At 49.4% G+C, this 27,295-nt stretch overlaps 1 protein-coding gene across 1 annotated transcript; it reads right to left on the bottom strand.

Moving 5' to 3' along the window:
* On the bottom strand, positions 1 to 27,295 carry NOL6 (nucleolar protein 6; the record flags this gene model as incomplete). The annotated part of the gene is made up of 26 exons (XM_083883163.1): positions 1 to 1,328; positions 2,418 to 2,519; positions 10,501 to 10,698; positions 12,733 to 12,822; positions 12,984 to 13,108; positions 13,978 to 14,075; positions 15,257 to 15,409; positions 15,839 to 16,002; positions 16,227 to 16,381; positions 16,602 to 16,713; positions 16,998 to 17,138; positions 19,378 to 19,453; positions 20,176 to 20,324; positions 20,485 to 20,607; positions 21,002 to 21,179; positions 21,556 to 21,671; positions 22,195 to 22,296; positions 22,460 to 22,518; positions 22,844 to 22,964; positions 23,164 to 23,327; positions 23,466 to 23,600; positions 24,352 to 24,520; positions 25,104 to 25,283; positions 25,549 to 25,665; positions 26,988 to 27,200; positions 27,290 to 27,295. 26 exons carry the CDS (start codon positions 27,293 to 27,295, stop codon positions 1,179 to 1,181), a joined length of 3,396 nt encoding a protein of 1,131 aa, XP_083739289.1. The 3' UTR covers positions 1 to 1,178.

Below are 27,295 nucleotides of genomic sequence, written 5' to 3'. Positions count from 1 at the left end.
ACATATTTAACATGCCATCTGAAATGCTCCTAACCAGGCAACAACTGCGTAGTTATCAGGCTGCCTAAATTTCCACTTGCCTCTCCAGGCTTGATGTACTTTTTTGGATTCTGCAAAATCTGCTGTCATGAAGTCTGTTTTCTTTGCTCTGCATCTGATTCATCCATGCTTTGCTGCTGGAGTATGTGCTCTGCCTCCACCAGAAGAAGGGATGAGACAGGTGCATTTGCTCCAACTTATTTTCCTCTCTTCCTTTACTAGGAGTTTTCACAATCATTCCCCATGAGAGAAATAACCCAACATCCCTGCTCTGAGTAGGGTCACCTCAAACAGGTTGCCCAGGACTATGTCCAGTTGGATTTTGAGTATAAAGTAGAGAGACTCCACCACCTCCCTGGGCAGCCTGTGCCAATGTTTAACCACCTTTATGGGAAAGAAAAAGCATTTTAAGCAGAACTTTCTGCATTTCAATTTACCCCTCTCACCCACCATTTGGCACCAATCCAATCTTCTTTCCTCCCTCACCAGGTTTTAAAACACACTGGCAGTAACTCCCTGAGCATTCTCTTCTCCAGGCTGAACAAGCCTGGCTTTTGCACCCTCTCCCCCTCATGAAAGAGGCTTCAATTTCTTTACTGTCTTTTTGCCCTTCACTGGACCTGCTCCAGTATCCATGTCTCCTTTTCATTGGGAAAACCAGCCCTGAACACAGCATGCCAAATATGCCTCACAGGGGCTGAGCCGAAGGGAATAACCTGGTCATTCTTTTAACAACTGTTTTTCTGGTTTTACTAACCCCTACAACAGCAACATCTCACATTAACTCCCTACCAAACCAGGGTACATTTCCATTACACACCTCAGCCGTATTTTTCAGATCTTTAAATTTTCATGTGAACACAGCTCCAATTCCTACAATGAATAAGAAACATGAACATTTCCAAAAACTTTTTCCCATTTTAATATTTTCTTCAATATAAAAAGGCATTTATATTCTTGAAAGCAGTAACAGGTCCCATTGTTATTCTGAACCATATATATAAAGATAAATAGAGTAAAACATACAGTTCTGGGATTTAGAAAGCTAAAAGGCTTTTCTAGGACTGATTTATAGAAAGAATAGACCCAGAGGGAACAAACTGCTTCAGGACAGGCCACTCTGACATATCCCAGTGGCTTCAGATAGTCCATTTCTCTGTATGAGCTTCCACATTTTTGACCAGGCCTTCTCCCAAAATCTCAAAGTCCTCCAGAATTGCCTCCACATTGGGAACACAGACCAGCTCGTTGTTCAGAGTTGTTACCTTCCTTCCTTTCATGTTGGAAACCTGCAGGACACAGAAAATATTGCATGAATTGCACCTGCTCAGAGTTGCATTGCAACCTTTGCCAGCCCCAAGTAAGAGAAGTAAGTTCCTCTCTGCCTTGTCACATCCAAACCCTGCTACACCACTGCACCCAGTTCCCCAAGTTTCACTTCTCAATACAATCCGTGCTCATTTTGAGAGCTAACAAAGTGCAGAAGTGACCCTTCCAGCCCCTTTTAGGATTTACCCTAGACTGCAAAGGAAGTCAGGAAACAAAGTAATGGCCAGGGGCATGGTGGAAAGACAATGTGCAGATGCATGGCAGAGCCTGGGTAAGCAGGGCACAAGGAATATGCAAGAGGGATCACAGCACAAGGCTGAGTAAGAGCTGCTTCTGCTCTGCTCTGCTCTTTGGTCGCTGTCATGACCTCGGGTGGGAAGATATCCTTGGTTCCTACAGTGGCAAAAACAAAACCCTTGTGTTTAATCCAGCCAGACTCAGCACTGATGCAGCCATCTCCTCCTCTGTTTCACCACTGTGAATAACTGGGTTTCACAACAGCAGACAGGCAGAATGGCCAATGCCCTCTGGCCGTGAAGAGAGGGAGATAAGCCTCTCAGAGACTGACAGCAAAAGAGCCTGGGCTGCCAGCTCTGAGCCATGAGTAACTGGTTTCTTTGCGTCTTTCCTTCATAGAAAGCAGCATGAATCACTCCAGCGTGCCTCACACCTGGCTTAACCACCCTCTAGGGTTTGCCAACCCACACAGTGCAGCTGGAAAACAGCCTCATGCATCAACAAGGACATGGGCACTCTGGACCTGGGTTTCTTGTGGGTTGGGTATTTCTGGTAAGATCCTAAAGCCACAAAAATGGGATAGTCCATTTTCCCTTCTCAGATCTATTGATGACTGAAGTCACTGTGGCCACAGCTCTGTCTTGGTTTTATCCCTTCTAAGAAGCAACAGAACTATGATCTTCATTTTTCAAAGGGCTTTGGGACTGATGAGAGTTGGACAAAGCAATTATCATGCAGAAAAAAATAAAAAGCCCTTCAAGCTTTCAGGGTATAAAGATAACATGAAGCTTAAAGCAGAGACAAAAGCTCACCTTAAAAGGCTGAGGCTGAAAGCTTGAAGGTTTCCACAAAACTGCAATCACTTCCCCACCATGCTTGTCATAGAAGAACAAGGCAAGATCATCGAAGGCATCCTGGGTAGAAAACAAACGCAGGTTAAGAACAGTGACCCCTCAGTGACAGCCCACTGAGTGTCCCTCGCTGTGGTTCTCCATCAGCTGACTTGGCACTACCAAGTTGTATTTTCCCAGCATCCAGCATCCATATCTCAGATTTCACAATGCATGAGACAGAAGGAGGCACGCCCTACCCCACAGGCAGTCCTGCCACAGTACATTTCATGACACCAAAGACAAACTTGAAACCAGAGGCCAGCTCTGCAATCTGTGCAACCAAGGTATCAAAGCTCCTTCTAACCAAGATAACCCCATGTGAACTATCAGCACTTTATCCATAAAGGACACATAAGAGCAGAGATTTTAAGTAACACAATGTTCTGTGGGGTGCAAAGAGATGGAAAGCTCAAAGGAGGCACTGCAGGAATCTGTCCTCTTTGCCCCTTGTGTTTCAGCAGTGGTGTGAGCGAGCATCTCCTTTGGTGGTGCTGGGCAGCAGAGAACAAAGAGAGATGTTGCACAAAGGGATGACTAAAGCCCAGTCTGGCTTCCCCCAAGCCCATACCAGCTGGATTCCCAGGACTGCAAGGAAGCAGATGAGCAGAAGGAAACAATGCTGTGTGCAAGTGACTTCTTGAGTCCAAAAACCTGGCCCTACAGCTCATCACCCAACATGCTGATACCAAGAGATGTGTACCCTGAAAGAAGCTGACCAAGACAGCCAAGCAGCTGCTCCCTGATACACCATCATCCTAGTGGAGATCAACATCAGACAACAGCACGTATTTATCAGGCTGAGCAAACAGTCCCCAGCATCAGTACAGGAGAAGCTTCTGCACAGGGTTTCACCAGCCTTGGAACAAACTATTGCCCAGAATACGGACCCTCTGCTCCCTCTTCAGCCTTCTTTCTCCATCACCTTAATTTCCCAGCTTTAACCAAGAGAGGTCTCTGCTGCCATCATTGTATCATGAGGTTTTCATGAGAATGCAAATGAAAAGAAAATCAACATTTTGATGGACAAATGGACAACCTTGGATGGGTTCTTCTACAGACATACCAGGATTGCAGTAGGAAAAAAAAGGTGGACTGGGTTGGTGGTACCAGTGATCCTAAAGGGCAATGTGGCATTTTTAGAATATAGACCTGATGAGGAAGAAGGGGTGGTGTTGTCTGCAATCTTCAGAGACAGATTTGAGTTCAGACTGTTGTTGTCCTCACAGAGGGCAACAAAATTAGGTCATCAAGATGGAAAGATCCCAAGAACTGCCAACTCATCCCACTCCATCCCACTTTCACAGGGGCAAGCCTGGTCAAGGCATTATTTTACCAAATTGGCTAGAAAAACCTCTCTCTACAAATACATTGAGAAAGGGGCAATCCATCCTGGCATTTCTAAGCTGAGAACAACAGGTTATGCTCACAGCCCAGTCAACAGGGAAGATTGCTCTTTTAGCCAAAGAGCAAAGAGCAGGAGGGAGGGAAAGCTCAAGGAACAGCAATAAAGCTCAGGGCACACTGACCACCAACGTGCAGCTTTCTGAACCAAAGGGGAGCAGAGCATGTAAGAACCTGAAAAATCCCAGCTACTCTGCAGGGCGAGGTCTTCAGTGCCACGTGATGCTCCTTATGAGAACAGTATTTTTTACAGATGCATCTTGCTGGACAGAAGCCAGGAGCACTTGCAGTAAAAGAACTCTCCCAGGCTCAGCTAATGTCCCAATAAAACCACTGTTTGGCTTGATACCCAGCGCCAAACCCTCTGGTTTTTTTTTCCCAGACAGCAGGAAGCAGATGTTAAGAGGATGGCATCCAATTCAAAATCCCAGCACGTGGTCTGCTCCCGGCATCATCCGTGTGACAGTGCTTCAAACTGGCCTACCAACCTGTGGAGTTCTTGGGAAATTGCAGCATTTAAAGGGTCAGGTGTATTAGTCACTGCACTCCTTGTTCAGAGGCTTGGGAAGTAGAAGCAAACAGTTCACCTTCCTTTCCACATCCCACATTCTCTGCCCAGTGCTACTGGACTTGTCTGAGCCTGCAAACACCTTCTTCCAGGAAAAATTTCAGAGAAAAGGAAGAAAAGGCAGGGACTACATTTGTTCCCTTCTCAAGCTCCTCTGTCTTTGGTTGCAATTCAGTTTTCAAGGCCCAGAGAAATCTCTGCCATCAACAGAACCTACAGCTGGTTCCCATCTCACAGAGACATGGGAGACCTACAGAGAGGCCCCATTGTCTAGGGAGAAGATATATATGGCACCTGGAAGAAGATTAGAATGAGCTCTGTAAGAAACCATCTGGGTCACAGGACTGAAAAGGGTGGAGAAATGTAGTGAGTAAAACAATACCTGGATCTAAAATGGGATTACCAGATTAAGCAGCCCTATCTGAAGCATGGATTTTGCAATGAGCTAAATGTAATTTAGTTAAGTATCTACTAGTTGTTAGGTATCTACATTGTTATGTATCTACTTGTTGCTAATTAAGTATTTATTATTTAAGTATCTACACTGTTGTTTAGGGATAGAGTTTTTTCCATTTGAACCTTTATCCACCCATTTTTTTTCACAGCTCCTGCCAAGAGAGAAGGCTCATTCCAGCATCTCAGGTGCCTGAAGAGCCTTTAAGGGAGGTCTCTGCACACAAAAATGTGTCCTACAGTAGAATTTCTGGTTCAACAGCAGCTCAGAAAGCAAATGCCTCAATAAACACTTACTCAGTGTTCAGACCATTTTAAGTGTTCTTAGCAAGGAACCCATCACTGCTAAACCCTATTATTAAAGCTACTTACTTCTAACAAACAACTACATTTGTGGCTAACATTTTGAGGTCTCTGTCACTCCATTTTGACCTGTGCTGGTGCTTCCAGTTATGTGACACAGAGAGAGCCTCCCCCATAACCCAACAGAGCAAGGAGCACTGTCCAAGTAATCCCAGGCTGGGGCTACCTCTGTGACTTCCTTTTAAAAGACAAAGGAAACCCTTAGGTTTGGGGTTCAGCTGATAAAAAGTTTTGAACTGGTTTAAACTAAGCAAACTTTTCCACCTGAGAGCCACACACACATTCTTGTCCTGGAGGTTTGGGGCAGCAGGAAAGAAATGTGGAAAGGAAAGAAGCCACCCGTGTCCTCCTGGCCACATCAGTAAACATGTCAATCCACCAAACCAGTGAGACAAAAGTCTTCTGCCACTTCCAACATGACAAACCCTACACATCCCCTGGGAGGGCATTACCAACACAGAAGAAATGCAGCCACAGTCCCCTGTCAGCTCATCCCAGGAGCACGTGAGACTGATGCCCTACTGAGCAAGTGGGCACACACACATGTGCCCACCCCCAGCCCTGAGCACTGTGCTAAGGGTCGTGTGGCAGCTCTGCAGCCCTGAAAGCAGCAGACTGATTTCCTGACACTTCTGCCCTTCCAAGGGTGCAGATCCAGACAAGAAGTCTCCTGCTGATATGAGAGCCCACAGAGTTTTTTCAGCTTTTCCCTGTCTACCTGGTATCACCATAGGAGGAGACAGCTCTGTCAGACAAAAAAGGCAGGGAGCAGACTGACCTGGAAAGATTTCACTAATTCCACCTACATCACATAATCACAGCTTACACATTCTAAGAGACAGAGAACTTTTATCACTAATTCCTTTCTAACATGCAGTAGCAAGACATTTTTACAAAATGGGAGGAAGAAAGGAAAGGGCTCCAAGTCTTCCCGACAGGTTTTGCCTTAAGGTGCAAGAAATGCAAAACATTACTTTAGAGGGATGTTTATAGTAAAGCAGGAAACATTTTCCTGCTCATCCACACAGAAAAGATCTCACAAGATGGACAGCTCCTCTGTCACAAGCTACTCCTCTGGCATGTGCAGCCCAAGAAAGCTAAATCTCAGTGAATAACAACACATCCCATCAGCGATCTGGTGAGACCAAAGACCCAGTAATAAATGTCTATTAACAGCCATACCAGACAGGCAGATGGGCACAGGCGGCTTCACCCAATTTACCCCACAACAAGTGAACAGCTTAGGGAGGTGACCAGAGTCTTTGGCTTTTGTGAGCTCCAGAATGCAGGCAGAGGGGTGTGACAAGCACACCCCCAAGCCCTGTGTCCTCTGGATGGCCTCAAGTCCAGAGGACAATCAAGTCACCCTGAAGCAAAAGGTGCACAGACTAAGCCTTCTCACACCACATCCCCAGCAAACACGGGGCCCACTCTGCAGCTCCACAGCCACCACAGCACAGATCAGCAGTCATGATGGAGACTCAAGAGGAGCTTCATTTGAGACACCTAAATTTAATTTAGCCTGGAGAATCCTCACCAGGAACCAACCTAGGATCTGCCCAACAAGGTGCTCTGAACTGTAAGTCGCATGGAGGCTGTTGATGGGCTGAATCTCCAGGGAAGCCCTCTCTGGCATGTCTGGCACCTGCTTTCCCTCAAAAGTGTCTGCAAAGCCTTCTCATCCAGACAGGATCACAGAATAGGCCTTCTCTATCAGATCTGTTCTGGAATTGAAGAATTTGCGGCCTGAATCCCACAGCCAGCCTTTCATCTCTACCCAGAGCCTCCCAGGCACCAGAGCAACTCAGGCCACTTCCTGCAGCATACCTCCTCGAAGCAGGAAAAATTCAAGCAGTAAGTACTCAACACCTCTTCTTCTTTCATCTACTCTGATTAAGCTCCCTGGAAAAGGCACATAGCAATCCTTCAGCTCCAGCACACTACTGCCTTGGTATACCTCTTGACTTCAGAAGAACAGGGGCAAACAGGCTGGACAGAACTTGTCCAAACTAGGGGAACCTCTCAATTCAAACAAAACACCAAGGCATTTAAATCCTGTTTTCATGTGGAAATCTCAGCAAAAGGCAGATGTTCCTTTTCTGCCCATGGAAAAACATAAAATCCCATAGAATCTGTGTGGCAAATGTCTCCCTTTGTTGCTATAAACTCACCATGGCTGCACTGACAGCCATGGCTACAGCCTCATTGCTCAATTCTGTGGTTTGTGCTGTTAAGAGAGCAAATAACTCTGAATCAAAGCCAGTCAGTTCTGCATCCCAACTGCCTTGCATCCAAGATCTCTCATAAGGATTCACTGCTGCCACCATGCTCCTTTCTGGCACAAAATTCCTGCAGGGTTTGGATCACCCCTGGGACTACCAGCCCATAGAACAAGGAGCAGCAAGAGCCAGGGAAGGAGAAATAAAAAGGTGCTGGAGAAGCTACCAAGAAAAGCCGAAGTCGATGAAAAGGTCTTGCCTTTAAGCAACAACATCAATACACTGCAGCATGAAGCTAGATGATTTCTAATGGATGGAGTAGCTTCTACTAACAGCTCAGCATCACCGGCTTGCAGTGGTCCTGCAGACCAAAATCAGCTTTTGAGGCCTTCCAACTTATACTGGATACAGCTGAGTTTTCTGAGATCATGTTCAGCATCATCCCTGTGATTTTTCCAGGAAAAGAAACACCTATTTGCCTAGAAAAAGAGATATTCATCAGCTCCTTCAGGACTGCTCGCTATTGATTTGGATGCTATGAATGACAAGCAAACTGTTACTGCAAGATACCTCCAATATGATAGCCACAAGAGAACAAACCATATTTAAGAGCCTTAAAGACAAAGAAAAGCCCCCCAGACAGGGCTGCTGTGGCAGATTTCAGGCTCTCTGCCCCACAGCTCAGTCTTCAGAAAATGCTGCAACCAAGTTTGTGGTCTGCTCCCTCCTAAGAACCCTCAGGTCAAAGAACAAGGGACACCAAGAGAATCAATACTGCTTCCAACAAGGCAATGTGACCTTTGCTCATATCCATCTTTCTTCATTGGGATGTTAGCACATTGGATTTAGGAGCAGCTCTAATTTGCAACCTGACCAAAACCAATTCCAAATCTATTATAACCTGCATTGATAAAAAAAGCAGTAAAAAGCAGTAAAAATTCAGGCAATTCAGAGGTCACTATTGATTGGACCAAATAAACCATGATTGCCTGAAGAGTAATGAAAGCTGCTTTCCAGGAAGATCTCTTCTCTACCTTTCACTTCCAGAGCCACCTACTGACATCAATTTGCCTACATGCATAAAAATGTCCTATAAACCCCAAGTAGTTTCCTGATTGACTGGCTCAATCTACAGCCAGACCTGCTGCAAGCATTTAACAGCCTCCCCAAAGAGGAGGCTCTCCCAATCACCTCATCCGCCATCCTCCAGTTTCTCCTTAAGCAAGCAATCTTATTTCTACCAGGTTTCCAGAAGGGTTGCTTAGCCCTGACTCCTTCAGAGATATAGAGGCTTGGTCCCCATGCATCTCCAGCACCTTAGCAGCTGCTGAAAAGCTCTGTTCAGCTCCAGAACCCACTTCCCTCACTGGCTGAAGAAAGATTTCAGACTTTAAAAACTCCATTTCCTACCCACATCCACACTTCTTGGCTAAGGTTTCATGGTAGCAGGTCATTCATCATTGAAAAGCAAGGGGCTGGTCCTGATATGATTCCTCAGACATCAGGAAGGAAAGTGAAAGAGCCAACAAGTCCCAAATCAGCTTCCTTCCTCCCTTTTAAAACCCTTGTGAAGGATGCTTCTTCCCTTCCTTCTTGCCCCAAAAAATCCCTCAGTGCTCTCTACAACGTATCTGGAGGACGTCCACATGCACCTTCCTTATCAAAGGGAGGAGAGCATTGGGCACCTCCTCTCCCACAGGTCCTTCCAGCTAAGGAAGCAGTGCTTTTTGCAGGGAAATTGTGTGACAACTTTCCTCAGTTTCAAGAGGCCTTTCATACATCCCTGTCTCTCACTTCCTCACCACCCAAGACTGTCTCAAGCTGCTGTGGGTGACAGGAAGACTAAGCTTGCACCTTGGCATACCTGGCAGCTCTGCTGAAGCCATAGCAGAATCCCATGGGCACAGGTTATCATGCACTGTGGCTGGCATGCAACTCGGGGGTAACAGGGCTGTGCCCAGGATGAGGAAACCTTCAAAGAAATACTTGAGAGTTTTCTTTGCCAACACCTAAGGTACTTGGTTAAGGTGAAAGGGGAGCTTGAACTGAAAGGGCCCAGAATCTTCCAGCCTGAATTGGACTTTCAATTCAGCCACCACTGAGTGGGGAACAGGGCCAGAGATCCCCCGCAGCCCCTTCCTGCCAAAGCGAGCCTAGATTCCCATGCTTACAGTCCTGACACTGCTCACAGCACTCCTATTGGTAAGGGATGATAGCACTTCAAAGTCAAGGCAGACTTTGACAAGACGGCACCACAACCCCACCTCTCTGCACACCCAACACTAACATTTAACTCAGCTACCACATCTGAAGCCGGGAAGAGCCAGAGTGCCAGGTGCTGCACAATTAAAAAGCATAGGCTAGATCCAGGGAGGATGACTGCTGTCATCCAGCACCTTGCATATCTCCCCAAATTGCCAAGGCTTTGGCTTTGCCTCACAGTGGAAAAGAACTTGGTTGACGACTTTGGGTACTGATGTTCCCCATATTTCTGCATTACCAACTTCCTCTGTTGTTATGCATGGAGCCAGACACAGAGAAACCACTCTGTGGCCAATACTGATCTCCTCTGGCTCACACAACCATTGGCCTAACAACAGAAAGCTTACTGGGACCATGTCATGCATACCTGTACATCCCCTCAGAAATTGTATGTAGTTACTGCCCATCATGCACATCAACTGGTGCAAGAAGCCATGAAAAGTGAATTAACTGACTGGAGACAAGCAGCTTAAAGGCACTTTTGTGCTGAATACAAAGTTCTTCAGCAAAAGCTCCTGGTGGTTTGTATCTGAACTCATTCTCACATCACAGCAGCACTCTCATTTCCATAGAGGAGGTGGTGCATTCACCAGGACTTCTGCTGGAGCAGCAATGCCCATCCCAACCAAATACCTAAAGATGTCACCAGCCACGTCCTGCAGCGGCAGGGAATCCAAACATCACAAGGGAGCTCCCCCTTAGCACCCCATCTGCCTCCCCACCAGGCCATGCTTACTCTCAGCTCCCAGAGGTACAACTGCACAGGGTCATAATCCACCACAGGGAAGAGGATATTCATGGCAGAGCTGTTCTTCACCACGCCACGAGAAACCGATTTTGCTGGCCGGTCCACACTCTCCAGGTGCCTAGGAATTTGGTTTGGATTCAGGTGGATCAGGACATCATAGAAGTCCAGAGGAGGGCGGAAGACCATCTGCAGGGAGAAACAAACAGTGCTACTCAATACAGGGCACAAGCAAGCAGGAGAGGTAAGAGAGGCTTCCCAAGTCCTTGCTTGCATTTTGTCTCCTCCTTAGAAAGTAGTAAACCAAAGACAAAATTTTTGTGAGTTTAATGTTAGAAGTTTGCCACAGACCCCAGGAACTCTACCTGAGTAAATACTAGTGGGGTGGGCAATTGCGAGATAGACAACTGCACTGCATGTGACAGAGTCTCAAGATAAAGAGGGGAATCAAGAAGCCAACAGGAGCCGAACAACACAAAAAGGACACAAGGAGCTGTGTAATAACAGGATGGCCCCATGTGTCCACCAGGATTTGCCCCAGAGGGCAAGAGCATTTTCCATCAAGTACAGAGGGTGAGAGCAAAACCTGTTAACGGAGGGGAGCAATCCCAGACACATAAATATTTGGACAGGCAGGATCTAGCTGTGGATACAGCTGTATTAAAATGGAAAAAAATTTAAAACTATGTGTACATTTTCAAATGGCACAAATGATGCAGAGACATGAACAGACGCACGGGACACTGCTCAACTTAGCACTGGAAGAAAATCCACTGCCTGAAACTGGTTTACAGCCAGGCTGGGGAGAATACACATGAAGAACATCCGTGACCAGCACTGAGTCAGTCCTAGCTCTGTTCCACACAGTCCCCCTATCCCACGCAGTGACCATGTCCATGGCTTCCTATGTGTGCCCTGGGAGCAAACTCATGGCTGCATCTTCATGACAGCAGGTGTGTCCCAAATGCAAAGACAAAAAACACAGCTTGCAGCACTCCCTTAGATACAGGAGGCAACAGTAGAGCAGGCAACTCCAAACTAAACTGGAAAGGCTTTTCCTTCCTCTCTACCACAAGCTCTGCCTTGAAAACAGCATCCCATGTTTATTCTTGAGGAACATCATAGGCCTGGGAGGACACTGGCATGGACCAGAGAGATTCCATGGCAATGTGAAACTTTCCCACTGCAATTGAAGGGAGGAAGGAGGAGGCCCAAGGAGGCTGAGTCAAAGCGTTGGGAGGCTCTGGCCAGGTGACAGTTTGTTTTAGAAGCTAACCATCCCCAGCTCACAATGTGCCTCTTAAATTTCAGTGTTGGGCCAGCACTGTGACTGCAACACACTGGACATGCCTCATTCCTTAACAGCCCTGTAACATACACTGCTACTGCTTCAAATACATCCTCACCTCATAATACTTCCAGTGCAAAATAAAACAGAACAGAAACCAGTGTCAGTAAGTCCTTTCTATATTGCCTAGGCAGAAAAAAATATGTGCTGCTTTCTGGTTTTGGTTTTAGCTTGGGGTTTTTTGTCCATAATGTGAATCTGACATATCTAACCACTGCTTGGCTTCTTTCATCCTTTGAGCTTCAATCTCCTGGTTCACTACCTGGTACACCAACAAACTACCCTTAAGAACACATGTATCTCCCATCAAAGGGCAAATAAATATACATCTCTCAGGTCCATTGCAGTAATGGATGTTTTAGTTTACTTAAAGAATGAAATCACTGAGAAACTGAAGAGGGTTAAAAACTACATAGGGCTTTACTCCTCCATTCAAACCAAAATAATATTGTCCTGAAGTGCCTGGTACTATCCTGCCAAAATCTGCAGCACTCTGAGCTTGGTTAGACTTAAGCACACAAGCCAGGTTTCCACAGCTACTCCAAAATAGTTTCCCTGATGAACCATTTGATCCAGTCATGGACATACAACTGGTTTGGCACAGAAGAGTGTGGGTTTACTCATGTCCCAAGAAAACCAGAGAATACAGAATAAACTTGTCCTAGTCACCCCAAGCTGCAGCACAGAGCTGGGACCCCCAGAAGCAGGGTGACATACAGGGACACAAGCCTCCCTCCTCCTATCCTTGCAACTCTACATCCCAAGCCACATGGCCACAGCCTGAAACCTCCTAACACATCCCAGCAACCACCATCAAAGTCCAGTCTGCTCAGCCACAGCCTGAAAACCCTTGTGCTGCTGCCCCAGGGGGTTACCTTCACATCCTGGTCACTGAGTGGGTCCATGAGCTGCTCCTCCAGGGCACGGAGAGACTCTGAGGCGAGCAGGACAAGGCGGTGCAGGATCTGGAGAGGGAAGGAAATCAGAGGGTAAAACCTGGCAGTGCTGGATGTAACAGGGACACCCCTCCCTCATGGGGCTGTAAGAGCTGGCTCCAGCACTAAGAGCAAGGAACTGCCTCAAGCCAGCAGCCACCGGAGGCAAGGGGACAAAGGGCCCAGCTCACCTGTGCTGAGGGGCGCTCCCGGGTCCACATGGAGCTGCACTGGTCCTTGGGGGTGGCCAGGAACATGACAGGGAGGCGAGAGCGAGCTGCTACAAACTTGTTCTTGATCTCTGTGCAATCAGAATCTGGAGAAAGCAGGCAGACAGATGAGATGCTCTGCCCCATCCATAGCCCTCCAACTTCCTCACTGCACTCGCAGCCAGGGAAAGGGCAGCACAACAAGATTTATCCTCTACCACCCTCTGACCCCACAGTCCATGTGAAACTAGAGCTCCTCCACCTCAGGCTTGCACCTCACTCTCATTAGATGGACCTTTGCGGTAAACCCACTCAGGTGGGCTCAGACATGGTAGGTACTGACACATGCTGGAAACTCACATTATAAGCTAGTGACAGTTTGTATTATCCAAAGAGTGTTCTCTCTTTTGACTTTTACTTCCCCTCAAGTGGGGAAAAATATAGCTCTTTAGATCATTAAAATAATTTGGAGAGCCCTTTGGAAAATAATCAGTTTTCAAAACCCAATTCTCTCCCAAACACCTTTACCATTTTTAAAATAAATCAGCTTTTTAAAAGCTGGGTGTAACTATCTCCCCCACCTCCTGACTTTGCAGAGCCAAGACAATCTCATGGTCTCTTGTGGGTCCAGCATGTATCCCAAAGACAATCAACACATGGAACACTAGAGGGCAGGAACACAGGGATTCAAAGACATCACCACACCCAACACGACCCATGTTTGTCACAGATTTCAACAAGAAGAGAAGCAGCAGAGGATCATCACTGAGATCCACCTCTTCAGAGGCAGGCAGAGAAAAAAAGAAAACCACACATGGCACAACCAAACCCATCCTGCAGGCAAGTGAAACATGACAGGACAGCAGCAAGGGAGTGGAAAATCTCCTTGCCCCCAGCACAAGCTATGATGTCTTCCTGCATCCAAGGAGGGCTCAAGAATCTCGTGTTGCAGCTCTCCTAGCCACTGCCTGCTCACCTGTGAGGCCAGTGTTTAGGTTGACAATCAGAGGGTTGTTTTTCCAGTCAAAGGTTGCCAGCAAGTTGAGGAAGCGGAGGAACCCCACCTGTGGAGAGCTGCGAGCAGGACAAAACAGTTCAACGTCAGCATTTGCTCTCCTGGCAGAAAGAAGGGCTGCACTTAGGGGTGACTTAGCAAAGGCCTAATCCCCATGCAGCCCAATGAGGGGTTATCTGTGATGGGAATGGGAAGCTTATAACAAATTTCAGGCCTTTCCCCTTCTCCAAATCTCCAGGGAAAGTCTTTTCCTCCTTGTCCCTCATTCCTCAGGAAAAAGAAATGAGCAAAATGTAAATCATAGCCCCCCACCAGTTGCTCAATCTCCTGATGCTCTTCCCACCCAGATTCCTGGGTATGGAGCAAGAAGGAGATGGAAAGAGGGTTACTCCCATCTCTGGAACAGGTCTGAACACCAGCCAAGTTCCCAGTGTGCCTCTTCCCCTGCAACACAACATGTGCACAAAGCCAGATAGCTGGAAGACAGGGATCCTGCTATTTTAGGAGACAGGAAAGCATTCTAGGCATCAGACTGTTGTTCCTGCTACTTTGGGAAAGGAAACTGCACCCCAAGTGCAGGTCAAAGTAACCTTTTGACTCTACACAGAACAAAAACATTTCCTTTAACTTCATTTCACTTCCGTTGGGCCCCATAACATCTGTCTTGCCAGGGGCCAGAAAGCAATTGGTTCTCTGGAGTTATTTACCAACGCACTGCTCCATTCAGTTTTCAGAACTCAACCCCTCGTCCTTCCCTTGGAAGACTTCTCCAGGAGGAAGGGATGCTGGAGCTGCCATCACCACAGTAACATCCTTCCTAGGGAATCCAGGAGCCCCAGCATGCTGGTAGCCACAACATAGCCCCCATCCTGCTTCTCCTGGCCACCATCCCCAGAACGAGGGGTGTCACCAGTCCTCCAGAAGGCATAAGACACCCTGCAGTTGTGCCACCAGCACCTAGAGGCCACAAGGACACTCACTCCCAGCCTTACCTGCTTTCCCTCTTTCTCTGCAGTGCACAGTCTAGGGAATGGCACAGCCCTGCAGTGCTAAGCATCTCCATCTTCTCTAGTATCTCCCAACAGGACTTGGGATGCTATTTTGGCAGCACAGGGCCCCTATGCTCCCTGCTGTGAGCCTCCCAACACCTCCTGCCTGAGAAGCATCCCACCCTTCCTCCATCCCAGGTAATGAAAGGCACTAAATCCCCATCAGGCCAGCCTGGGCTCCTTATCCTCACCTGGGTGGTGTGAATGGGGCTGGGTGGAGGAAGAGAAATGCCACAAGGAGGTCCACACACTCCTCAGAGATGCTGTCGCTCAGGAGCTGGGCACTGATCCAGCGCTTGGCCAGCCGGGAAGTGCTGCCGAAAACAGGGTGCTGCTGCTGGAGCCTGTGAGGAGGGAGACATGCCACTGCTCAGCCCACACACCCCAGGACCCACAACAGCCTCTTGGCATTTGGCAAGAAAGAAGAGAGGGGCAAAAATCTGCAAGGAACACTTACACAGCATCACAAGGATGGAGACTTTCAGCAGGCGCTGAGATTTTGGGGGGAAGAAGGGAAAAGGCTGCCTCATGGTCCTCTCTAACCATGCTGCATTTTTATTTGTCTCCCAACACCAGTGACCTCAGAGTGACAACTGGTGCCACTCACACCCACATCCCTCACTTAAGCCTTCCAAAGAGCCTCTCACATAGTTGGCTTCCCACAGCAAGCTCCTCTATCCACCATCACCTTCCAAGGATGCAAGGGCACCTCCATGCTGGTTTTCAGCCACATCCCACGTTCTGATCCCTCAGGCACCTTCTGCCTCACCTACCCATGCAGCGAGCTAGTTAAATAGGGCAGATGCAACGTTTCCAGCTCCAGCTGCCGAGATTCTTCTGTGTCTTGGTACTTCAGCATCCCTTCTGGAGTGACCACTTCCTTCAAGATCAGGGGCTCCCGGTGGTAGGCTACTTGGAGACGGAAAATGTAGCCATCCTGAGATGGGAGCACAAGGCAAAGTCAAGCTTGATGGTGACACAAGCAGCATGATGTGTGTTATGTTGCCCCTCAGGGATACAACAGCAGCATCCTGACATCAGTCTCACCACACTCTTTCCTAGGCCCATGATCCAAATACTGGTTTTGTCCAGTGGGACCACTGCCACAGCCCCCCACCCCAGTAAGGTCAGGCCTGGAGAAGGTTCTGGGGACCCCCCTACCTTGTACACATCGGTGTAGGTGACTGCAGGTGTGCAAACCAGCTGGTGCTGCTGCTGGAGGAGCTCAGCCAGCTGGAGGTGGAAAGCGGCCTTGATGCGCTTGATGGCTCCTTTGTCTTGTGGCCACTGGCCACTGCCTTCCATATGGCAGATGACTGGGGGCAAAGGGAGAGCAGGAGATCAGTGAACCCCACACAGAAACAAGGTGTTGGATAGGGGTGTCTGGAACTACAGGTTACAGCAGGAAGGCAGGAGGAGCCAGGGTTCTGCTCCTGCCTGCAGCACATCAACACAGCAATAACAAGAGCCAGCACTACTGCTTGCCTCCATTTCCCTCCACCACATCACCTCCCACTCACATCTCACCCCACTTACTCTTCAAAGGGGTTATATAGGCTGGGCAGGGTTTCTCCTCTGAGGGAAGCAGCAAGTGCTTGCTTCTGGTATGGAAGGAATAAATTGGCTTCATAGGAATGGGAGGAAAGACCTGAAAGAGAACAGCCACCCAGCAACTGAGAACAGGGAGCAGAAACCTCTTGGCAATGTGTATCCCTTCACCCAAACCTCCCACACCAGCAAAGCCCTCCAGTACAGAGAGTTTGGTCACCTCGTGCAGAGCCAGCCCAAAGGATGGAAGAGCAAAGAAGAGGTATCATATTGCTCCAAGGGCTCTCAGGAGCCACAAAACCAGAGAGGGACTCATTCTCTCAGTCCTCTCTCACCGCAGCTCCCTGCAGACCCCCATGCATAGCCATGGCCCAGGACACTCACATCTGTGTACCGGAGGGCTGGATGGACACCCTGCACAGCCGTCACTGTCAGTGGCAGATCCTTCAGGTTCCAAAGCTTGCGGCTCAGGTCGTCATAGGAGCAGACGACACTGACCATGGCCTCCTCACCCGTTCCCTGTGCCTGCGGACACACAGGGAGTCTCTCCATGCACCTCTCCTCCCCTGCACTCACCTCCCTCATGGGCTGGCATCACAACCAAGCTCCAAGGAGCCAGCACTACCACCCCAGGCAGCAGCTTCTGGCAAGAGCGCTCAGCAAAATGGGGAGGTAAGAAAAAGAGCAAAGACAAGGGAAAGGTTGTCTGTGACTCCCCAGCAGCCACAGGTATCCCAGAGGCAAATAATATTATTTCTTTTCCAAGACATTAAGGCAGCACCAAGAGCTGTACTATCAGCAATTACTATAGTAAAGAAGAAACCAAGAATGATCTGGGAATAAAGGGATCACTCACTGGCAAGATGAGAGCCCTGCTACTGTCTCCCCAGCAGTTACCATGATACCAACGGAGGCAGAAGTTAACAGAAAACTCCACTGACTATATTCTTAGCCAAGGCAGAAGTCTAGCACATGGCAAAAGCAAAGACAGAAAACATCACAGGAATCCTGTGGAGAGCAGCAGAGAAGCACCAGAAGGAGAACTGGTGTTGCCCTCACTGCTTCTACCTCCTCAAATAACAGCCTGAGCAACGAGGACACATTGGTGACACAAAACCACCCAGCTCAAAAGCAGCTGAGAGTCACACAAGGAGCCAACCTGCCTGGAGTTTTCTGAGCTGGGCGCTCTGGCAGAGCAGCAGCACCCTCTGTGGGGTGTGCCACGAATGGCAAACCCCATCCTGCTTGGGGCTGCACCCTTTTTCCTGCCTTCATCTTGCACATCCTTGCATTGCTGGCTCCCTAGGCTGCCTGCACACAAACAGCTGGAGGAGCAGACACCCCTGTAACCACCACTCCACACTCGACAGCAATTTTCTCCTTTGTTCCTCAATGACGAGCAAAAATGGAGCTCCTAAGCATCTCTCAGACTCCAGGAAAATGCATTCCCTGTCAGGCTGGGGATGCAGCCTGACATTCCCTATCGGCCCTACTAACCCCAGACCAGCCTGAAGAGACACAGCACAGATCTTCCTGACACACAACAGGCTGTGAAAACCAGCATCTCATCCCAAATCTGACACTCAACTCCACCCAGGCTGCAACTGGTCCTGGCACAGGAGATTCTTTTCATCAAATGTGCACCCATTCAATCTGAAAAAGTGGAAAGGAAACAAATTCTTCCTCCATCCAACAACCAGGTAAAGAGCTGATTTTACTGATGCCTTTTTGGGACTACCTAAAAGCAGAGGTCATATAAAATTAAGGGAATAAAAAGTGGTTATATTTATTGAAGGGCCTTCAGGTACATTTTTGGACAGACAAAGTCCCCCTCAGGGGCTACACTCAAAAACGGATGATGGTCAAGAGTTTTCATACTTTTATAAGTTTGGTTCATTTGCATATTGGGGGTTAATATTCCAATTATAGCTTCGGGTAATGAAGACATTTACTCCAAGTCTGCTCCTCCCCAACTCACTTTTGTTTGTACTTTTCAGGGCCTGAGACAGTAAGCTGTCCTTGATTCCCAGGCCTAGAGAGGAATTGTTTCATCTGACCAAAATGTGAGGACAGTAGCTAACACTCTATACGAGGTTTAGAATTATACACTAAAGAATTGCAAGATTACAAATACATGAAAAATAAAAATGCTAAAATCCTAAGGCATCTGTACAAAAAGACCAATGCAGTGTGCCCAAGTGCTCATGGCTCATCTCTAGACTTTAATTTCATAACCTGGAAAGCAGAAGCTGCAAGAAGGGACATTTCCCAACCTCCAAGATGCACCTTTTCTGTCTGAAAGTGGACTTTCTTTTGTTTTGCTCCATTCAAATGGAGTACAATCTAGCACTTTGCAATTTGCCAGGAAAGATCCTTTTCCTGGGTTTGCCAGCTGGACCTAAGGGATGGCAGCACAGAATCGTCTGGGCCATGTCCTGAAGGATGCAGTACCTCAGAGGCGCAGCCAGAAGAGCACCATGGGACAGTAATACATCCCCAGGCACACAGACAGAGGAGCAAAAGCAGGGAGAATAGAACAGTGGGGTGCTTGCAGGGGAAAATGAGGTCTGGGGGATGCTAAAGCCAGAGGATTTCAGCAGTTACGTGTTGGCTACCGTGAAAAGACCTGGTAGATCCTCAGCCTCCCTACATTCTCTTGGGAACCACCCAGCTGCCTCAGTGCCACTCAAACAACCTCCCTACAGCCCTTTCCTTGCTGCTCTTCCTGCAGAGAGCCCCAGCCCCACTGGGGAAGCAATCATACCTCTTTCCCAGTGCAGATCACAGACTCCAGCAGGGCTCCTGTGTAACAGATGGAAGACTCAGGAATGTCTGCATGGCTACGTGGAAGAAGACAACGGAGCATTAGAACTACGACATAGCAGCCTATTGATCCTATTGACACGACATGGGTCAGCCCAAGGATGAGGAATCCCTCCCTAAAGGAAGGTCCTGGTGAAAAGACAAATCTCTGTGCCTTCCTCCCTGCCCAAGTAATCCACCCAAAGTGGACCAGTAACTTGTGAGCTTCACAGGATGTAAAGCCAAAGCCACCAATGTACAACCTTTCCTCACAGGACCCATCCTCAAGTCAGGACAAAGAGGCACAGGCAAACTCTCCTTTCTGTGCAAGAGGCCCTCACTTTTGGCAGACGGCACATACTGCTACAGAGGCTTTCCAATGCCACAGGGAAGATGCAATCTTGTGAACCACCGTAAGGTCTCAGAGGATTTCACAAAAACGTCTTGCAAGTTCCAGACAGCTTCTCTTTCAGATCTGAGGAGTGTCTTGGCATCCCATCCACATGTAAGGGCAGGAGCATGCTGCCTCCTTGCCTTTTGCTTTACATCCAGCAGAGGCTACAGCACAGGTCCTTGTCCTTTCCACCCACTCTTGGCAAGTAGCTCACAACATAAGGACAACTGAAATGACTTCCAGATCTCACAAATCTGAAGCAACTCACAACACCCCACAAAGCATAAAGATGACAATGGAGTCACCAGGGACAGGACACATGGAATGAGTGACATATGGAGCAACCCACAGCTCAGTGCAACTTACAGCTTCAGCAGGTGCCTGATGATCTGTCCAGGAATGAGGCGCTTCTGGTAGACAGTGCTAGCCTCCCACACCACAGCTTCACAGATGCTGCCATCCTGGAACCGACGCAGCTCTGACTTGTCTCCCCAGAAGGTCCGGAACTCCAAGGCCTGTGGGGGGACATTAACCAAGCCAGAGCAGAGACATAGGTCACTTCTGGGCCAGACAAAACCTTCCCAGGATCACCAGCCAGTCTCCCAGCTTTCTTCAACCACAGCACACCATCAGCTTTGCTCTTACTCAGCACAAGAAAAGAAGAGCTCCCCTCACCTCAGGGTGATCAGCCTGAGGACCCTTCTCCAGCGTGCTGGCAGCAAACTCAGGGACAAACAGGAGTCCAAATGTCAAGGGCCCGACATCCTTGTGTTTTGGGGGCTCAGCATCAATTGGCCACTGTGGGAAAACGAGGAACGTGAAGCACAAGAAGAGATGAGGTTTCTGGGCCAGCAGCTGCTGGGATATTGGGATGCTAGATCAACTTTCTGCTATATTGTCCCAGGTGCCCAGACAAGCACTGACAGGGAAAGTCTCAAGTAATAGGTCTCCCCAATGACAAGAAAAGCTGTCTTTACCCTGCCCCATTACTGGACCAGGACCCAGACCAAGCAACACAGCTTCATCCCACAGCCCAGTGCAGAGCCTCAGGTTCTGCATTCCCAACAAAGGAGACAAGCCTCTCTCATTTCCCACTGAGCAGGGATGGCCTCCCTGTGCTCTGTAGTGTCACAAGAGACAGAAGAGTCCCACAAGCTGCAAAGGATGCAGTGCTACTGCCAAGCTGCATTACCTCAGGGATCTGGGGCAGGGAGTGAGCCACAAGCTGTGCTCTCCTGGACAGACCACGTGCCAGCAGCGAGACAATGTAGGGCAGGGCTGCAGCCACGTAGTTCCCACCCCGATCCATTAGCTCATTCAGCAGCTGCATCTTCTTGCAGGTACCCTGCAGCTTGGAGACATGCTTCAGGCTACAGAGAAGAAGAGAAGCTGGTCACCCACCTCTGCCACAAAATCTTTTCTGAGAGAGGGATATGCTAGAGGATGGATAAAATGGGGAACTGAGGGTCTAGCCCAGGATGGGTGCTATAAGAATGCCCCCTGGCATCTCAAGAGATGCTGGTCACTGTTCCCAAGGCTTAAACATTGCTTCTCTCCTCTGGGAGGCTACCTAGACAGCAAAAGAGGAACAGTCCAGTCTAAGGAGGTACCAGTGTCCATCACAGAGCTTAGCAAAGCCACTTCCCACCAGTAAGTCCAAATCTAACCCAGACCAAAGCCAGAAGCAGCTCACTCCTCTTTGAGCAAGCTCCCTCAGCACTACCCCACCACCACAGTGAGACTCACTGGAAGACATGGTCAAAGGTCCTGAGCATGGGCTTCAGGGTCATGAGCAGCACCTGAAAGCCATCCACCATCCGGTCATCCAAAATCTCCATAGAGTGCTTGGCTTCGAACTGGACCTGAGCAAGGAGGGAAGGCAGTGCAGGAGCATGAATGTGAAAGGAGAAGGAAAGCAAGTCCTTCCAGCAGTGGGCACTTGTGCTCCTGCATCAACCAGGGCCAGCCCAGTTCCACGGCCAGTAGCATACCCTGATCCCAGGCTCTATCCTCAGCATGAGGGACATTGTTACTTTTACTTGTTACCCAAGTAACAAAGAGCTCTCACTGCTAGCCAGACAGTCCCTTCTTGATATCCCTGACATCAAGGTGATTTTTTTTTTCTCCTTCGGAACAGTTACATCTGCTAAACAGCTGCTTGGCTTCACCCAGAAGTGCACACAAAGACTCAAGCAAGACTGGTAAAGCAGCACTACATCTTAGTCTCCAAATTCACTTCCAAGCTTCAAATGTGGAGATGCCAAAAGCTTAGGAAGTCACAATGATTGCCTTCCCTGTGTCCTACACCCTCCTCTAACCACTTTCTGCCTGTCTGAGCTCACTCCAAGACAGCATCTCAAGAAACCACCACAACCTGCTCAGTACCTGGTGGTATTTGCTGGCAGTCATATCAGCACAGAGGTTCACCAGTCCAGAGGGATCCACAAAAACCACTTCAAATGCCTGGTGGAAATCATCCAGGGTAGGCTGGAAAAGCAAACATGGTCCTTAGAGCTACAGCACATCAAACACACCAAGACACCCCAAAATTGCTGCCATCTGACATCCCTGCAACAGTCACATTCCTGCCCCCAGGAGCAGTGGCAGTATAGACACACACAGGCACAAGACCCCTCAAAGGGCTGCTTACCAGGGAGGGATCAGTATCTTTGGCTAGACTGATCCCTGTGACGCTCAGGTCAGTGGTGGCTGTGGACAGACAGGAAGGAACAAGTCACACCACCATCCATGTCTCTCCCCCGGCACAGTTATGTGTCAATACCACCAAGGTCTCAAATCAACAGTGCTACAATACAATATTGGGCTCGACCTTATGGTGGAACTTACCTACTTCTCTGCAAGCTGCACCATCCAGCCCGGCTCTGTTGAATCATCTCCTCCTGTCCATCCCACCCACAGCAGCTCAGCACAAAAGAAAAGCCACAATGGCCATTCTGCCTCTTCCCCCACTGTGTTCAGGCTTTGTGCAGAGACACAGACCTTTCCCTGTCCAGAGAGGCCTCTGGAAACTCACCCAGGAACTGCAGAGTGCTCCTCAACACCTGGTACCCACTCATCATCTTGACAATCTTGCGCTTCATCAGCAGGTAGGCAACAAGCATGGAGACCAAGAAGCCACTGAAGCACCCCAAGCCCTGTGAAAACAGATACAAGCCCATGGCAACCCACAGCTTAGGATGGAGCCTCTTTGAAACCCTAACACATCTCAAAACCAAGACACAAGCCACCACTGCACCCACCAGGACCAAAGCACTACCCTTCTGCCCTAGGAAGGAGAGCAGGCCAAATGCAGGTTATCCAGGCAAGCAGAGCCCACCTTGGCACAGGACATACCTTGCTGAGCTGCCGCTGGTTTAGCCAAACTTTGAGGAGGGCCAGACCATCTTTCATGCCTGGGAAGTCCGTGGCTGCATTAGATAAAAAATGCAGGTGGGAGAGCATCACTGTGTCACAGAGGATGGAGTTGTTGTAGTGCGGAGTTGGGGGCTCAGTGGTTCCTGTGTAGGGAGATGACAGCATGTTGGACCCAAACATCAACAGCCTGCCCACAGAAAAGGGCTGCAGTGAACCCACTCACAGGCACTGGGGGCAGTCCCTGCCTGGAAAAAACAGCCTCATGATCCCCCAGACTGTACCTTCTTTTGGGGTGCTCTGCTCCATGAACCAGGCAGTCCGGACGTTGTTCTTGTTGGGATAGAAGCGGCTGGGTTTGAAGAAACCTGAGTCAGGACAAGCATGGAGTCTGACAGTGACCATCTTCTCATCCTTGCCTGTAAGTACCCAAGGGGAGATGTACAGGAGGAAGGTATGTCAGAGATTAAACTGGGAAAACACGAATCATCCCCAGCCTGGGCAAAGGCAAAAGCTCCTTCCCAGCAAAGTTCTGCAGCAGTGGAAATTATCTCAGAGCAGAGAGTGACCACATCACAGAGCCAATGATGACCTTGAGGTCACATGGCCCATGCCCCATTCCCATCTTCTTCCACACTGCTCAGCCTAGCACCCCTGCCTGCCCTGGGGCTGCCATGCCATGTCTGTCCCAGAACCCAACCCACTATTTCCTGAGGGCTGTGGGAACAAGCAGTACTCAGCAGCTCATGCATCCCACATCATCTCATCAGGGAAGAGACAGACTGCACACAGGTTCCTGGGGAAGGCAGAAGAACAGCGGGGAACAGGACTGGGGAGGGGAGAGCAGGAAGGCAGTGCTGGGTACAGTTGTGTTTTGTAGGCTTTATTTTTTTGCTGCTTGAAGTACCCACAGAATGTGCCAGCCAGTGAGGCCATGGCTGGAGAGCCCAGCCAAGCTGTAGAGGATTGGGAAGGGGAGAGACCCTGAGGACTAGACTCTGAGTGAAGAGAGAAAACAGCTGAGAACCACTCAAAATTTATCACCAGTTGTGATGGCAGCCCCAGATTGATCCCCCTCCAAAGTGCTGTTAAATGGTATGAGACCACCACCTCCCACCCAACACCAGTACCCTGTCACACCCCCACACCAGAGCAAGGCTCAAGTGCCACCTTGAGGCCTCAGGAGCAGGATGGGCTTCAGATGGTTGCTGTTCATGTAGGCGAACTTCACACTGCCAAAGAGCTTCTCCTTGGACAAATGCTGGGCAATGTGGGACAGGTACAGGGCTCTCTTCCGGTGGTAGCGTTGATTCAGGTTATCTTTGTCCTGAAAGATTTCCTGGGAAGAGAGGGACAGGACAATTTCACCTCACCTGCTACCAAGTTCAGTTCAGCCCGAGACACCCCATCACCCACAGCTTTCCCTGCCCCCACAGGCAGCCCTATCTCAGCCATAAGGAGCTGCAAGCTGGTCAGGAGCTTGCTGCTGGCTCACCAGGCTCCAGGACTGCAGGAGACAAGAGCAGTCGTGCAGCCAACCAAGCTGTGTTTAATATCAAGCTTTTCTTACAAGCAGCTCTGGGCAGCAAGGGGAGGTTACCAGCCTCCCTCCATATATCTCCCTCCCTGTAACACAGTCTTGGGAGCTGGGGTAGAAATATAATTGGGTACAAAAACAAACAGCATGCATCTCCCTGGCAATGCTCAATCCAGGCAGGGAGAAGGAAGATCCTGATGAGGAACTAAGATCAAACAGCTGCAAGCTCTGATAGAGCAAGAGGCCAGACCGCACCGCCCAGCTCCTTGTGGGAGTCACCCTGCATATCCAGACGCTGTCACTGAGGAACAGACTGGGCAAGGCAGGGGTCACAAAGGACAGGGCAGGCCCCCAGCCATTTTGGAGGTGGCATGGCCATACTCACCCGTGGCATAGTCACTGCAATGTCCACGTTGATCTCTGGCCTAATGCAGGTGCCCAGCAGGTAACTGCCCACGACTTTCAGCTCAGCTGGGGGCACGAAGTGGAACCTTCCCTTGACACTGAATGGCAATTGCAGGAATGGGACCTTCACATCCTTGGAAAGCCAGGCCTGGTCAGTGAGCTGGGAACAGACATGACACACAAAACACTCAACATCTGCTGATCGTGTTGATGCAGCTGATCTGCTGCATCAACAGCAGCAGATGTGCAGGGACCAAGACCCCACTTCCCACACAGCCACACCCAGAGTTTAAAGACAGTGTCCCCCTTTTTCCTTGAAGAAAAAGCAAAGTATTATTTTTTCAGCCCCTAAGGGAGACAGTCCACAAATAGCTGCTCCATCCAGGACGGGGGTCTTTCCACCTTTTCCATAACCTGGAACATACTTCAGTTTCTGGAGTCTCCGGTATGGCACTCAGTAGGCTGTTAATTTCATGGAGGAAGGCATCAATCTTCTTCTTCTTCGTCTCCTTCAATGTCACCTCCTTCAAAAGCTCTTCGATCTGTAGGGGGAAAGGAGACCATCAAAGGCAGCTATAACACTGGAATTGCTCCTGACTTACCTTGTCCTCCAGCACCAACCATGAACAACATAGTGCAAAGGGCAACTGGTGAGCTGAGGAAATTCTCCATAAACCCTGCCTGGAGCTGGCAGTTTCATTAGTTCCTGCCATTTTCTCTGACTGCTAGATTGCAATCATCTCCATCCCAACCAAGATCCAGGCAAAAAACCCCAATGTAATTCACACAAGCATAGCTCTCCAGAAGGCAGTTTGTATGACAGAAAATTAGCTGCAGGAAACAACCACACAGGTTCTCACCACAAATCAGGCCCTAGAGATCCTACCACTGGCACCAGCAAGTAGATCAAAGCCATTCCTCATAAAAACCACCAATGTTAGAACCACTGAGGGATGGGATGGCATCCAGAGGGACCTGGGACAAGCTCAAGGAGTGGGCCCATGAGAATCTCATAAGGTTCAACAAGACCATGTGAAAGGTGTTGACTCTGGCTTGGGGGATGAACAGATGGAGCAGCCCTGCCCAAAAGGACTTGGGGGTGCTGGTGGGTGAGAGGCTGGACATGCCCTGGCCATGGCACTCACAGCCCAGAGAGCCAAACATGTCCTGGGCTGCATCCAGAGCCCCGTGGGCAGCAGGGGAGGGAGGGGATTCTGCCCCTCTGCTCTGCTCTGGTGAGACCCACCTGGAGCTCTGCATCCAGCTCTGGGGTCACAGCATGGGAAGGACAGGGACCTGTTTTAGCTAGTCCAGAGAACGCCACCAAGATAATAAGAGGGATGAAGGGCCTATCCTATGAAGAAAGGCTGAAAGCAATGATAGTCTTCAGCCTGGAGAAAAGAAGGCTCTGAGATTTATTGTGGCCTTCGAGTACCTAGAAGAGCTACAAGAAGGTTGGAGAGGGACTTTATACGAGAGCATATAATGATAGAAAAAGGGACAATGGCTTTGAACTGAAAGAGAGTAGATTTAGATTAAAAACTGGGATGAAATTCTTCCCCGTGAGGCGGTTGAGGCACTGGCTCAGGTTGTCCGGAGAAGCTGTGGCTGCCGCATTTCTCCAAGTGTTCAAGGCCAGGCTGGATGGGGCTCTGAGCAACCTGGTCTAAAGGAAGATGACCCCGGGGGGAAGCGGGGGAGTGTTTAAACTACGTGATCTATAAAGTCCCTTCAATCTAAACTGCTCTATGATTCTATAATCTAATTGCCAGCTGATCTTCACCTAACACAGCTCGATAACCCAGGTCATCTCCAAGTCCGGAGTCCCGCAGCCCCCCGCGACCCGCCCCCCACCCCGCCTGACCTGCAGGCGGAGCAGGCTGGAGTGGAAGAGATCCTCCGTCTCCTTCAGCTGGGTCAGCTCCTCGCTGGTGGGCGGTTTGTAGAGCTCGGCGCGGCTCAGCTTGGCTGGCTGCGGGGCTGCGGCTGTCGGGACAGCCCTCTTCCCCCGCCGCACCGTGCCCTCGGCGGGAGGCTCTGGGCCCTGCTCCGCCTCCTCCGCCGCCTCCGGAGAGCCCTGCGGGGAGAACACAGCACAGCATGGTTCGGTTCGGCTCGGCTCAGAGCAGCCCCGCGATCCCTCCGGCCCGACCCGCCGCCTCTCACCGCCAT

This window comes from Zosterops lateralis (genome assembly GCF_965231275.1).
Source record: "Zosterops lateralis genome assembly, chromosome: Z".
NCBI lineage: Eukaryota > Metazoa > Chordata > Aves > Passeriformes > Zosteropidae > Zosterops > Zosterops lateralis.
Note: the sequence above shows the minus strand (reverse complement) of the source record. Positions and strands in the feature narration are given on the sequence as shown.